This window comes from Podarcis raffonei, chromosome 9, assembly GCF_027172205.1.
Source record: "Podarcis raffonei isolate rPodRaf1 chromosome 9, rPodRaf1.pri, whole genome shotgun sequence".
Classification (NCBI taxonomy): Eukaryota; Metazoa; Chordata; class Lepidosauria; order Squamata; family Lacertidae; genus Podarcis; species Podarcis raffonei.
Window position 1 is genome coordinate 28977215 of NC_070610.1, and position 15240 is coordinate 28992454.

General features: G+C 41.2%; 1 protein-coding gene across 7 annotated transcripts in view; it reads left to right on the plus strand.

Annotated features, from left to right (window-relative positions):
- The window catches only part of FAT1 (FAT atypical cadherin 1), a 131195-nt gene that overhangs the window by 55860 nt on the left and 60095 nt on the right, over nt 1-15240 (plus strand). For all 7 annotated transcript variants that reach the window (XR_008332080.1, XM_053402389.1, XM_053402392.1 and 4 more), the window contains exons 4-7: nt 1186-1247; nt 6777-7106; nt 7623-7833; nt 14068-14207. Coding sequence is in view for 6 of the 7 variants with exons in the window: in XM_053402389.1 (XP_053258364.1) it covers nt 1186-1247; nt 6777-7106; nt 7623-7833; nt 14068-14207 (743 nt within the window). In the remaining variant the exon portion in view is untranslated. The remainder of the gene's footprint in view (nt 1-1185; nt 1248-6776; nt 7107-7622; nt 7834-14067; nt 14208-15240) is intronic.

The following is a 15240-nucleotide window of genomic DNA, read 5'->3' on the forward strand; positions in this document are numbered from 1 at the left end:
ACGATGGGAGCTCACCCCGCCGCGGGGATTCGAACCACCGACCATACGATTGGCAAGTCCTAGGCACTGAGGTTTTACCCACAGCACCACCCGCGTCCCCAGTATTTTACTTACATTAACATTATTGCTTATTCTCACTCCCATTCACATCAGTTACACTCTTTTAAAGAGTAATGGAGAAAGAGGACTGCTGCTAAAGTGATACACACGCCCAATCCCAAGAATGTTTCTTGACTGCTGAAATTGTATTTAGGGCCACAGAGTAAAAGCCTGTTTCTAAATTACCAAGTAACATTGCTAAAGTACTTAAATAAAGGAATTTATTTAAGCTCCAGTTAAGCCAAATAGTCCAATAGAACCACTCATGCTTAAAATGAAAAACATTCTAAAACGTCTTGCCAAATAACTACATCCAGGAATGCATCTCTGGCTTTGAGGCATAATGGATGGATCTGAGACTTAATGGATGCAATCATCAAGATGCGTTTAGAGTGCAAATGTGAACTTTAGAAGACCATCTTTACCATTAAGTAGCTGTCTATAAAGGCATTTTAGAGAACTATGTTATGGTTTTCCAAAACAACCACAATCAGGTTGCTGTTGCTGTGTTTTGTAAAATACTCTCATTGCTTCTGTCTGCCATGTTGCTTTTCAGTGCAAGCCACTAAAATGTGCAGGTGAAAAAAATGTACCGGAAGATAGGAACACCCATGCTCTAGAGCAGGCATAGACAAACTCGGCCCTCCAGATATTTTGGGACTACAACTCCCATCATCCCTGACCACTGGTCCTGTTAGCTAGGGATGGTGGGAGTTGCAGTCCCAAAACATCTGGAGGGCCGAGTTTGCCTATGCCTGCTCTAGGTAGACAGATAGACAGCCTGGAAGGATAAGTGTTCGCCATCATTCTGTCAGATGGTGGAACACATTAAGAGTGTATAATCTTTTGGAAGTTAAAGGGTGCCCTTCCAGAAGATTAGAGGTCAACAAAGTCTGACTGAAAGTATATCTAAGTACTATTCAGTACAGTGGTACCTTGGTTTAGGAACAGCCTAGTTTATGAACAACTTGGATTAAGAACGATGCAAACCCGGAAGTAGGTGTTTTGGTTTGTGAACTTTGCCTCTCTGTCTCTTCTCCTGTATTCTGCCCCAAGGATTAACAAATTGCTTGTTTATATTTGCAGGTCTAATTACAACAACATCAAGGAAACTTGATCGGGAGCAGCAAGCAGAACACATATTAGAGGTAAATTATGATGCTTAATTTCTTCATTTTAGCAGTTGTCTTGTATATCTTCATTACAAATTGGCTTCCCTGTGTGTCATTGGTTGTCTCCGGAGTTGGTGAGGCTCATCTGGCAGCAACAAGAAACTGAACCTTTAGTGTCATCAGCCTAGTCCTGTGGAATGCACTTTCTGTTTTAATCTTTAAAGTCTGCTGGAAACTTTTCTTTGCTGTCAATTAATTAACAACAACAACAAAAATAATATCTGCAATGGTTACTCAAAATTACGCTGAAGCCTCTGGCAAGGCAGGAAATCAGGCTAGAATAAGGAGACAGCCCAAGGTAGATAGAAGTGGCTTATCCTAATAAATCTCCCCTTCGCTTTATATGGGTTAGGCACTCAATGGTTTGTTTGTTTTTATCTCAGTGATTTTCATTCTTGCAAGCTACCCTGGTGCCTTGTTAACGTGAAGTACGGCAAATAAAATGCTTTAAAAGAAATAAGTATCCTTGCATGAAAGGATTGGGGGTTGTTATACCCTATCCCAACTCCCCAAACCGGCTCTAGTTGTGGGTGACACACCTTGCCTTCCTGTGTTAAGAGACTGCAAATTTCTTTTCCAAACAGCCGAGCCCTCCTTTCCTCGGAAGTGTGAAATGGGGCTCAGAGATAGTTCTTACTTCAGGTTTCCACACAACCCAATTTCTTTGGAAGGGGTGGGTTTAGCTTCTCTCCATCCCTAATGTGATTATATACTTATCTCCTTGGCTCGGGGGTTGCATTACTCCATACCCTCCCAACATTTCTCTGATGAAAATAGGGATGTCTTAAGGAAAAGCGGGATATTCTGGGATCAAACCAGGATTGCTTCTGTAAATACGGGACTGTCCTTGGAAAATAGGGGCACTTGGGAGAGTCTGGAGCCAGCTGCTGTGGTGATATTCTATAGATTTGCCAATGGAAACACATGTAAATCCACTTACCATTGTGAACAAGCAGTCCTTATATTGAAAACAAAAACAAAACTATTGCACCCTAAAGCATTGGATTCTGTGGCAGCTTCAGCAGTCTTGAAGACTCCCGCTCAGTAGGCCACGTATACCTCCTGCTCATTGGCAGGTTAATTTATCAAATACCACTGGCTGAGTTCTTGAAAGTTATTTTATTTTCACAGTATTTCTGTTTACTGTGTGTTTATAGCTGTGCTGCCTTCAGAAACAAGAGGGAAATCTTTTGATATTCATAGAAGGCATATCCTTGGCTATGCAGTTTTATAAGTATATAGAAGAGGGTGTGTAACATCAGTGGTAGAGTCTGAAAGGCAAAATTGTACAAACAAGCCAGAGGTATGCCACTATTTGCAAAACTGCCAGGATTCTATAATGTAAAGCTACCACTAAGAAATACAATTCAGATGATTGCTTTTTTTTCTTTATAGCCCAGTAAGTGGCTTTCAGCAGCTCTTGAGTCTGGCAGAAATGTTTTCCCAGTCCTTCTACCTGAGATTTTTTTTTTTATGAAATGTACATTTCTTAGGTCTCTTTGCAAGACAATCTGCCTTGTTTTAACTAACTGTAGTTAGGCTTTATTGATGTACATTCTGATAGATTCTCCTGTTTCAGAAGATTGTGCTTCCTGGTGGGTGACTGAACCTCTTTGTTGATGATCACTGGTGTAGATCAGGAGTGATGAAATCGTATGTGGCCCTTCACATGTTTTTGAAATACAACTCTGACCATCTCTGAGCAGTGGCTGTGCCGGCTGGGGCTGATGGGAGTTGGTATCTAATGATATCTGGAGATCCACAAATTTCTATCTCTGGAATAGATGGTCATCTGAGCTGGTCCTTAAGGCAGTGCCTCAAAAGAGCAATGTGGTGTTTATTTTTGTGGGTTTTTTACAGACACCACATACTACAACTACATGTACATGTGTAGTTTTGAGAGCACCCTTGTGGTGTTGGGAGGGGAAGACACTTAAAAGAGCAATGTTTTCCATTAACAAAGAATATCTACCATGGTAGATTTAGATTAGGAATTGCACAAGGCTTTGCTTGCGTATCTTTTCTAATACTACTAATTTTAATTTCTTTAAACAAATGATAAAAAAAATTGAACTGATTAAATTTCATCAGTGCCAAGTACTGGTCCCTGTCTCCCGCTCTGCCTCCCTCTCACTTCATTTTCCTTTGTTGACTTGTGGAAGAGCATGTTGCCCAAATCAATAAAACCTTAATTTGGGCACTGCAGTGTATGAAAAAAGACAAGTTATGGGTTTTTTGTTTTTACTTTAAAATGAAGTATTTCGAGCAGCTTCCCTCAGTTCTTTTATGTTTATATCTTTACAAAAAGCGGTTTGGGATGGAGTCCAAGATATTTGCAGAATGGTGGCAATATTATCAGCAGCTTGTGCCAAATGCTGTGCATCTGGCTAATTAATTGAGCATTAAAGTGTTGACCAGATGGACTGGCAAGTTTATCCTTGTTTGCTATTAAAATTTATCCCACATTTCACTCTTGTTTGCATAGTAACAACTATAAATATGGTGCATTCCATTTCATGAAAACATTTTACTGGATTTTATAGGAAACAATTAAATGGAGTCTTGCTTTTAAATACGGCATGCTTTTGTGTGTTTCATCAGACTCTCCTTTCTCGGAATATACCGGTAGTTCTTTCCATTTTATTTTTCTCCTCTGTGACAAAGGACAGTTTCAGATTGAAATTTTAAAGAGCAGTTTCACAAGGACTTACTACTTCTTCACTCAGAAGCTTAACAGTGCATTCCTAAACATATTGACTCAGAAATTAAGCCTACTTTGTTCAATGGAACTTACTTTCAGTTAAGTCTGCATAGCACTGCAATGTTGGGTGGCTTTTTAATCACTGCGTCTGCTGCATTCACATTGGTCTTGCTACACTACCAGTATATATATTTTTTGTTGGGACCTGGACATCAAATGCTGTATGAATCAGAGGCCGGTGATAGATCAGGGGTCAGCAAACTTTTTCGGCAGGGGGCCGGTCCACTGTCCCTCAGACCTTGTGGGGGGCCAGACTATATTTTGAGGGGGGAAAGTGAACGGATTCCTATGCCCCACAAATTACCCAGAAATGCATTTTCAATAAAAGGACACATTCTACTCATGTAAAAACACGCTGATTCCTGGACCGTCCACGGGCCTGATTTAGAAGGCGATTGGGCCGGATCCGGCCCCCAGGCCTTAGTTTGCCTACCCATGTGATAGATGGTGGAACCAATCAACTTACTCTTTCCAGAATTGTGTAGGAAATACAGATGCAGCTTCTGGCTTGACCATGAAACTCTTTGGGTGGTCTTGGACAAGTCAAGTTCTCTCAGCCTACTATTCCTCATAGGATCATTTTGTGGCTAAAATCCTTCTCTGAGAAGGGTGTGGTAAAAATACAATAAAAGCTGATTGACTGTTCTAAACTGGCAATACAGTAGATGAATAAACCAGATGTTCTTTATTTCAAGACACCTCCATTCGCTTTTATACTAATACTGTACATGTATGCAGTTCTTTTCTCTTTTTAAGAAAAATAGCTCTTCTTAAGCAATTACATTTTGTGGTATTTTATTTGGTCTGCTTAGAAGGCCAAGTTTTATTTATACTGGGGTGGGGAAGCTCTACCCGTGAGCCACTTCTGGTCCACCAGGATTTCCCATTTGGACAGCGAGGTTGTTTAGGGCAAGCCATGTATACAACTAATTTCGCTTCAGAAACATCGTTACATGTGCAGAAGGGTTGAAAAATTGCGAGAGGCTTGCAAGTGCAGTTACTCAGTTACCAAAACATTACTATTTTTTCAGCAGCTTGCAGTGAAGGTTTGTGTCTGGTGCTGTTGCGGTTGCTCAAGAGTATTTACAGTGAAGAGCCCCAAAGCTCATGTCTGGCTCAATCACTAGCAGAATCCGGGAGTGGTCTTTTTTTGTACCTTCCCCAGCCTAAAAGTTTCGTTACCCCCAACTGTTTCTGCCCCTCTCTGCACCCCAGACTACTGCTCAGGACGGGCGATGGCAAGGGCGTGCTTCCCTCCTCTCCAGCTTGCTCAGGAGCAGTGTTTAGGCTCTCACTAGCATCCTCTAGGGATGCAGGTGGCGCTGTGGGTTAAACCACAGAGCCTAGGACTTGCCGATCAGAAGGTCGGCGGTTTGAATCCCTACAACGGGGTGAGCTCCCGTTGCTCAGTCCCTGCTCCTGCCAACCTAGCAGTTTGAAAGCACGTCAAAGTGCAAGTAGATAAATAGGTACCGCTCCAGTGGGAAGGTAAACGGTGTTTCCGTGCACTGCTCTGGTTTGCCAGAAGCGGCTTAGTCATGCTGGCCACATGACCCGGAAGCTGTACGCCGGCTCCCTCAGCCAATAAAGCGAGATGTGCGCCGCAAACCCAGAGTCGGCCACGACTGGACCTAATAGTCAGGGGTACCTTTACCTTAGCATTCTCTGGTCCTTGCACCTCTTCCCCACTGGGGGTGGGGCGTTCCTCCTCCCCGGAAGAGGAACTGCTTCACAAGATTTTCAGAGGCTCCCTGTAACACAACTGTCCTTCCATTTCTCGCCTCTGTGCCGATGGCTGTTCCCTGACAGTTTGCAAAATAACAGGGTTTGGCTTACAGGGGTGAACAACATTTGCATTACTCCCCCCCCCTTTAAATGCCACATTTTTTTCTTTTTACAGCTTGACCTTTGCACAAGCAGTTTTATTTTGTCTGTGTGACATAACGGCATGTTTAAAGTGTATTTTCTTGCCGTTTCTTCCAGTCTGGTGAATTTGCATTTTTGGAGCAACAAAAATGGACTTGAGATGTTGTTGTTGTTTAGTCGTTTAGTCGTGTCCGACTCTTCGTGACCCCATGGACCAGAGCACGCCAGGCACCTCTGTCCTCCACTACCTCCCGCAGTTTGGTCAGACTCATGTTTGTGGCTTCGAGAACACTATCCAGCCATCTCATCCTCTGTCGCCCCCTTCTCCTTGTGCCCTCCATCTTTCCCAGCATCAGTGTCTTCTCCAGGGAGTCTTCTCTTCTCATGAGGTGGCCAAAGTACTGGAGCCTCAGCTTCACGATCTGTCCTTCCAGTGAGCACTCAGGGCTGATTTCATTAAGAATGGATGTGTTTGATCTTCTTGCAGTCCATGGGACTCTCAAGAGTCTTCTCCAGCACCATAATTCAAAAGCATCAATTCTTCGGCGATCAGCCTTCTTTATGGTCCAGCTCTCACTTCCATACATCACTACTGGGAAAACCATAGCTTTAACTATACGGACCTTTGTTGGCAAGGTGACGTCTCTGCTTTTTAAGATGCTGTCTAGGTTTAAAAAGAATATTTAAGTATTGCCAACAAACTTGTAACGAAATGTCTTGAACATATAAATTCTTCCAACTTTTTAAGGAACCAGAGTTCTATTTCCCTACCTGTTGCTTTAAGCTATGTCAGTACTGCTACTGACAAGACATATGCTAGAATCCCCCCTCTTATTTTTCCCTGTTTATGCAAATAGGATTTTTTTTGTCGTCAATAGGTAACAGTTGCAGACAGCGGTATACCAGCAAAGTCGACTCTCGCCCGCGTCATTGTGAAGATCTTAGATGAAAATGATAGCAGGCCTCAGTTCTTGCAAAAGTTCTATCAGATCAAATTGCCTGAGCGTGAGAAACCAGAGAGAGAGAGGATTACCAGGAGGGAGCCTATCTATCGTGTAGTAGCTGCAGATAAAGATGAAGGTCCCAATGCAGAAATATCTTACAGCATTGAAGATGGTGATGAGCAAGGCAAATTTTTTATCGACCCAATAACTGGAGTGGTCTCCTCTAAGAAGTATTCTGGAGCTGGGGAATATGACATTCTTACAGTAAGTAATATTTCAGTTTTGACATGCTATCAGTATTTTAAAACGCTTACTATGCAGTCAGAGGACTTGGAAAATCTGATACCGAATTAGACGAGATTTCTTTAAAAGAGTGCAACGCAGGTGTGTTTCTCTTCTGGTTGAAATACGGATGAAGATGCTTAATTTATTTTCAGGAATTAAAAGAAGTTAATTGCATTGGTATTCTGCCTGCTCATCAGAGATTATAAAAGAGTTTCCTATGCTGCGTGGATTTGTTACATTAAAAAAAAAAGTCTGAGGTTGCAATTCTGTGGTATCTACATTGGAGAAAGCTCCATTGGACTCAATGGGATTTTTGAGCGGACATGTTTAGCATTGTTTTGTAAAGCTCCCTCAGGTTTACAGAACTTAATTTCATGGTTCTTGGCCTCTTGTCACTGAGAGTGCTGTCAACTTTAATTTCTGCATGTCTGTGTTTTGTATGGGATCTGTCCTGGTTTACATGATTTTTTCCCAATCTTGTTCTATATTTATTAGATTAAAGCAGTGGATAACGGTCGCCCCCAAAAGTCTTCAACAGCTCGGCTTCATATAGAATGGATCCCAAAACCCAGTCCGGCCCCTGAACCGATTTCTTTTGAGGAATCCTTTTTTTCTTTTACTGTCATGGAAAGTGATCCAGTCGCTCACATGATTGGAGTAATAGCTGTGGAGCCTCTTGGCACTCCGCTCTGGTTTGATATTACAGGTAAGACTATTTGATGACGAATGTTCACCGGGAATTATGCGGTGATTATCTAGGCTGTTGTTCATAGATTTGATATGTTCTGATCCCAAAATGAAAACGGCTTCTAAGAAGAATTTAAGCAGGAGGTATTCCTGTGTGTATAAGCTAGCAGTAGCCAAAGTGGTGCTCTCCTGAAGTTGCCCAACTCCAAATACCATCAGCACTAGCCAGAGTGGCCTGTGGTCAGGGATGATGAGATTTGTAGTCCAGCAACTTTTAGGGTGCACCATGTTGAATATACCTGCTATAAAGAATATATTGTTAACCAGAGGTTTCATTGCAATCAAGTGGCATATAACTTTTATGCTATCTCTGTCTATCTATCTATCTATCTATCTATCTATCTATCTATCTATCTAATCATCTATCTAATGAAAGGATTGTTTTGCTGTTTAGATTTTTTAAATAGACTTGCCTCTTTCACTGACCAATTGGGGTGGAGCTTCAGCATCACACTCAAGTGATGTTTATGTTCATTCAATGCTTGATGGAAAGATCTCTCCTCTCCTCTCTTCTTCCCAGCAAGCTGTCCTGGGGGATCTCCCAACCGCCCTCCAGCAGATTTTGGGATGGGGAGCATTTTGTTGTGCTAGTGGGACTGGTTGCACTGACCTCCACTAGCACAGCAACTTAATCTGTCCCATGTATGTATGTATGTGTGTATATAAACCCCACACAATCGGTCCTGTTACTGCCCTGATCTACCCACGAAATTTCATTCATGGTGCAAAGGAACCTCCTTCCCAGTAACATGGTTGACTCTGCCATGCCTTCAGAGGGGAATGCAGGGTGCAAGTGTGCATCTGGGGCTGCAGCCACCCCAGCACTACTTCCTTGGGGGTTCAAGTCCTTCTGAATAAGGCAGTGTCTGTGGATGGTGTAATATGTCAGGAGTGCACTTCTCTGAGTGCATTGCAGCCCAAAGCAGGTGGGAATGTCTGTCCAAGGTGAAACACTAGTACAAGGTGTAAGGGGAGGGGAGTGGGGGAAGGCATGCAACTTTCAGAAGTGGATATTAGTTTTTCTTGGGGTGGGGGTGTAGAGAGTGGATAACATGTTGGTGGTACTACCTCACATTAATCAAGATCTCACAGTTTCTGTTTTAAAATACCTTACTGCACCTTTTTTTAACTATTACTAATCGCATGAATCAGTTTGATTGACATATTTTCTTTCTTCTGTGCTTGCTTTCCATGCTTTCTTTCTTTTTGGCTGTGCCAGAAGACAAGCTTGCTAGTGAAGTTTTTTACATCTTTCAGATGGCTTGTGACCTGAACTGTACAGCAGAAGGTATCTGCTGAGATCACATAATTGATTATCAGATTATGAGATCTAAAGTGAATCGCACTAATTTATAATAATATCTAATAAATCTCGAGCAGTTTGTGTTTCCTTCTTCTTTCCAGAGTCTCTCTGCTCCCCCCCCTTTACTGTAGTTCTTGTTTGTGTTTTATTGCGTGTTTTGGTTTTGTTAGTGTTGCTTGTCACCACATTTCAGCCAAAGCACCACTTTGAAATGCTAGTATAGATACTTTTGATCTTTCAGGAGCACCCAGACTGATGAGAGTGGTGGATGCAAAATAGCTTGATAGAACAACATTGTTAGGGCATTTCTAGACGTGGCTAGATTTGCATGCTAAACAGGCCAAATCGGTTTAAAGCAGGTAAATGAAAAGGTCTTTGCCCATCCCTGAAAAGGCAGGATCTGGGCTGGGGATGCCTCTCTGGTGAGAGAGTTCCAGTGCAGATGTTGGCAGTCATCTATACTGCTGCCCATAGGATACCAAGCCAAATTCAAGGTTCTTATGTTGATATTCAAAGCCCTGAGTGCTGATAATGGTTTTCCATCTTACTTCAGCTGAAAGTCAGTTAATAGGGTTGTCAGTTCCTTACTGCAGAACCCTTTTCCAGCAGATATTTGGCAAGCATCTTCACCTTTGACTTTCACGCATCTCTTGAAGCCTTTTTTCCTGCTGACAGGCACATTCATTTTTTTTTAAAAAAAGATATTTATTGAAATTTTCCACTTTAATACATTAAAAAAATCAAAAAAGAAAAACAAAAAAAGTTTAAAAACACATAGAGTTCACAATCCTTATTTTTCTATAATATATCTCCCTGACTTCCCCACACCTCCCCTTCTTATATTCCAATTCAAATTGTTAGTTCAGCAAGTTCTTATCCCTAATTTTTTACCTTTTTCTATTTAGTTCATTTTAAAAAAGCCAATTTTACCTTATAAACATCAATATTTATACATCCGTACTCATTCTTAAAACCTTTTTCTAAAGTCGACTCAAATTCCCTTCCACGACTTCCCCAATCTTCATACAAATAACAAAACAGAATAAAAACAAAAACAGATTATAATTATGCACCCTTTGGATTTCCAAACTCCACCCCCCCCTTTCCCGGTTTCAATCCCCAACAAATGTCCATCAGTCTTAATCTACTATCAGCCTGGAGATCTCACGTCTGAGGCTCTTAATTCTCTCTCAATTCCTCTCTGCCGGTTTTTTTGATGGTCCTTAATATTAAACACCAGATCTCGGAGAAGCTCTAGCCCAATGGGATCCATGTTTCTTCCAGCCAGACCTCCATACTTAAAAGTGGAGCCCGAATCTTGTTTCTTACTCCTTTCAAGTCCAAATGTCCCCAAAGCTCCAACTTCCACCTTAATCAGATTTGTAATCCTTGGATCTTCAGATCTCCACATAAGGAGATCTCTCCATTCTTCAATCTCCAATTCAAACCAGATTTTCGACATCAAGTTCTTATTTTCCTTTGTAGCCATCATGTCAGGCCTCTGGCTCTCCTTTGTCATCTGCAGCATTACAGCTCCTCCTTCCTTTTCCTCAGGAACAACATATATCTCTTTCTCCACACTCTCAAAGCTCTCAAGTTTCTCTTCTTGTCCAGCTGCATGGACTTCCTGAGTCAAGTCCTTATCAAATTCAATGAGTTTATTTACTGTTAAATCCAGAGTTGCAACATTTGTAGCCAAAACATCAATTTGGCCTTGTAACTTTCCCAAGAGAACAAAAACTCTGTCCAATTTAGCTTGTATTTTCCCTCCTTCAGCCATTCTTGTAATGTCCCAAAACCCCCTCTAGAGGGATTTTGGTTACTTAATATTCCTTCCAGTTCAAATCCAAAAGTCAAGTTAGTTTGTATCAGTTCTTCCTTGTTTTCAACAAATTATAACCAGATTGTAACAAATATAACCAGCAGAGACAACAGAAACAAAGCTCTCTTTTTCAGTCTTGACAGCTAATTTGACAGCTGTCAAACTCTTCAATACGTCTTCAACAGGCTCTCTCGCGGATCACTCCTGGGTCCGGGGGGGTGGCACTTCAGCTCCCAAAATTAGCTCTTATCCTCCAGTAAGATTTCTTATACTGCCAAATCGTGAAATTAATGTCTTTTACCCAATAAAAAAGAAAAGATTCTCTCAACCTTAGTTAGCAGGTCCTTGCTTTAGATTATTTACAAGACGGGGAGACGGACTTCCTGTTTGTGCCTTCCCCGATCGTGCCTAATTAAAAAAAAAAAATTCTTTGCAAATCCAATTTCTGTACTACTCACGGGTTGTTGCTTTAAAGTCCAATTACTCACAAGAAGAAGTCAGCGCTCTCCGGCCATGGCAATGCGGCTTCACTCCGCAGGAGAAGCAGTCGACTCTCAGCACTGCGCCGCTCACCCTGTCCCCCGTTCTGAAGCCTTTAAAAAGGCTCCTTCGCAGGTCAGGGGGGCGCAAATGGTGCCCGCCGAGTCACCAGGTTCACAGGCTTCACCGCCTGTGATTTTTGAGGGTCCCCGCGTCGCCGCAGCGGGAAAACCCAAATCCTGCGGAGCCGATTCCCTCTAGAGCTCGGAGGGAATCCGCCATTCACCGATGGCGCTAACCCAGAAGTCCCCTGACAGGCACATTCAGTTGCTTAATGATTATTTTAACAATCATTTAAATGATTGTTTGGTGGTGTTTTTAAATGCTTTTTTTTTACTTTGCTGTACACTGCCCTGATGTTTTGTTAGAGGGTATTATGAAAATAAATTAATAATAATAAATCATCCCTGGGAGCTGCTGGTCCATATTATTTAAAAGGATTTTAGCAGGTGGCACGAGGACTGTAGAAACACACCTTTGTGGTAGTTCTGTGCTTTAGAAACTAATTTTCGTACCACTTTCTTTGAGAGGTATCACTGCATCAGTTGTGGGGGAAGCTGCTGTTTTCATGCAGCATAAGGCTTTCTGTCCCAAGGCAGATAGATGTCCATGGCTGGTATTCTCCCTTCCAGCATCACCTCCAGTAAAATATATCGCACCAACAGCTCACATAAAATTTGTGGTGTTCTGCCCTACTCCATTTTAATGTTGTCGAAGATTCTTTTGAGGCAATTAGAGGCTCTAGCCTGACTTTAGATACCCACAATAATTGTCAGAAATAAAGCAGTGTTTATGGGATGCTGCCCAGCCCATCAGTCTGGGTGATTTGTCTGAAAGGCAGAACCAATCTCCGAAATTCCACTGGTTTTCTAATTTGTTGGAATAAAGATGTAATCGTAAACATGCTGACTTGGAGTGAGTACCATTTAAATCTATGGGGCTTATTTCCAAGTAAGTATACCGATGATTGGATGGCGTTTACAGTGGTGCTGTGCAGAAATGTTCCTTGAGTCCAAAAATAATTGGAATTCATAATTACAGAAGGCAAAATGGTTTTTATCTTTAAAAACAAAAACCAAAACCGACTGTGCTTTATAACCTTGCTTTTCAAAAAGAACAGGAAAGAACACTTGCACCACGTAATTAGGACAAATGTTTTTGCCATGGAGAGTGTTGGGGCTGACAAACAATAGGAAGTAATTTATACTTTTCAAATCGTTTGTCTAAAACTTGAATCCGGTAGAAGTTAATGACTGGCATTTATCATGGCTAACTCCATTTGGTTTTAAAGGGTCATTGTGTTGCAGAGAGGCAGTCTGCTCACAAATAATAGTATTACTATTATTACTGTAATCACTTAAATGTTTGGGCAATTGGCTGTGTTTATTGAGCTATATTTCAGTTTCATTTTTCAAAGGGCATTTAGAAGTTTTATAAAGGAATAAAATAAATCCATCACTGGAAAAGGGGTTAGGGTGTTTTGTTTTGTTTTAAAGCCATTGTGCTATTTTCACTTTTTCAGCCTTTAATTCAGTGTTTTCCTAAAGCTTTTCTTCCAGTGCCCAAGAACAGGCTGGTCTATTGGGGCACAATCCACCAAGCACTGCTCTTGTGTAAATTCAATAGCACACTGTGGTAGTAGTGCTGAGTGGATTGCACCCATTGTAAGCATGCCTGAGATTCTGATACACACCCCAAGTTTTTGGTTTAAACAATAAAACACAGTTTTAAGATACCATATCATATATTATTCAGTGACTAGTTCCTTCAAGTGAAATAATATTTGCTCTTTCTGGGCACGTATTGTAAATCCCCACGTGGCTAGTCACCTTTGACAAGTAAGAATCACCTTCAGGCTATCAGGGAAGAAAGATTTGCAAAACTTGGTTCTTTTTCTTTTACAAATACCTTTTCTTTCACAAATACACAGGCTAGTAAGCTTTCTTGCGGGATAGTAACATTTGTGGGCTAATTTGCATGGCTGTTTTAGGAGAACATTCATCTATTTAAAGCAAAGATATCAGGATTTGAAAGATATACCTCTGGAAACAGAGTCTTTGCCATGAGTCAAATAAATAGGGAGTACAGTGGTACCTCGGGTTAAATACTTAATTCGTTCCGGAGGTCTGTTCTTAACCTGAAACTGTTCTTAACCTGAAGCACCAATTTAGCTAATGGGGCCTCCTCCTGCTGCTGCTGCCACGGCACCGGAGCACGATTTCTGTTTTCATCCTGAAGCAAAGTTCTTAAACTGAGGTACTATTTTGGGGTTAGCGGAGTCTGTAACCTGTAGCGTATGTAACCTGAAGCGTATGTAACCCGAGGTACCACTGTAATGTAGCAAACATCAAGCTTTTTGGCCCTAGTGGCCGACTGCTGTATTACAACTAGGTTACAAATACAACACGCAGCCTCCGCTATTTCAGAACTGATTTTGTTTTAAGCATCATAGCAAAGTATGTTTTCGTGAAGCGATACATCAAAGCAGCGTTTTATGAACTTCTGTCTCATGTAATTTCTTGGAGCAGGTGGCAACTATGACAGCCGCTTTGATGTGGACAAGGGCACTGGAACCATCGTTGTCGCTAAACCTCTTGATGCAGAACAGAAATCAAATTACAATCTGACAGTAGAAGCAACAGATGGAACTAGGACTATTGGCACTCAGGTAATGGAATTTCTAATGAAGTGTTTATTGAAAGAAGAATTTGTAACCATTTCTTGCCGCGGCTTCTCTCCCTCCCTCCACTCCCTTGGGCAGAATTACCTCTTGCATAAATAAGGAGGACTTTGTGTGAAAAAGAAGTTTCTAGTACCAAGAGAGCACAATAGCCCAATGTTGGGCAGCCAAAGGGGAAAAGTTATGTGTAAGCAGATAAGTGCGCCTCGAATTAACAGCTTTTAAGTCATAGAATGTTCTGGTATTCGAAGAAAAAATGAGAAACAGAAGCCAGGCATTCACAAAAAAAAGAAAAGGATTGACAGTTGAAAACATCACGGTCATCTTCATCACTCAGAAACAAATCCAAAACCAGCCGAAATCGGAGAAGGTATAAAGTGAAATTGGTTTATGTTGGAGCTATTGTTAACAGTGAAACAATCTCACAAAAGTAGGCAGAAGTGTCATTTTTTTATATAATTATCTCCCCCCCCTTTTTTCCATATAGAGAGTTACATTTTTACTCAACAATTATATTCCAGTTCAACAAAACTAGTAACTTCCCTCTCACCCAGCACCAATGTTTATAACCCAAATTGCACAAAATTGGGTTTTAAGGTTCCGCCTTATCTAATTTCATCTTCTCTAACAGATTTCTTAATATATTCTGTTGTTTTCTTACACTTCAAATCAGGCTGTGGTCTTCACATATGGGAAATAACTTTTTATATAGACTAGAAAAGGTTTTCAGTCGTCTTTAAAAGATACTAAATTTGTATGTTTCATCAGTGCCATCAATTTTGCCATCTCTGCATATTCCAATATTTTCATCAACCATTCTTCCATTGAGGGTGTCCTCTCCCTCCTTCCATTTCTGTGCATTTAGAATCCTTGCCCCTGTAGTCACATACATAAGTAGCATTAAGGCTTTCTTTGGGATTTTGCTGTCTAGTATCCCCAGTATGATATTTTCATTCTTGAAAATAAAAATGTCACTATATAGTAGCATTGCTTGGTTTGCTACCAAGTGTTTACCCAATGG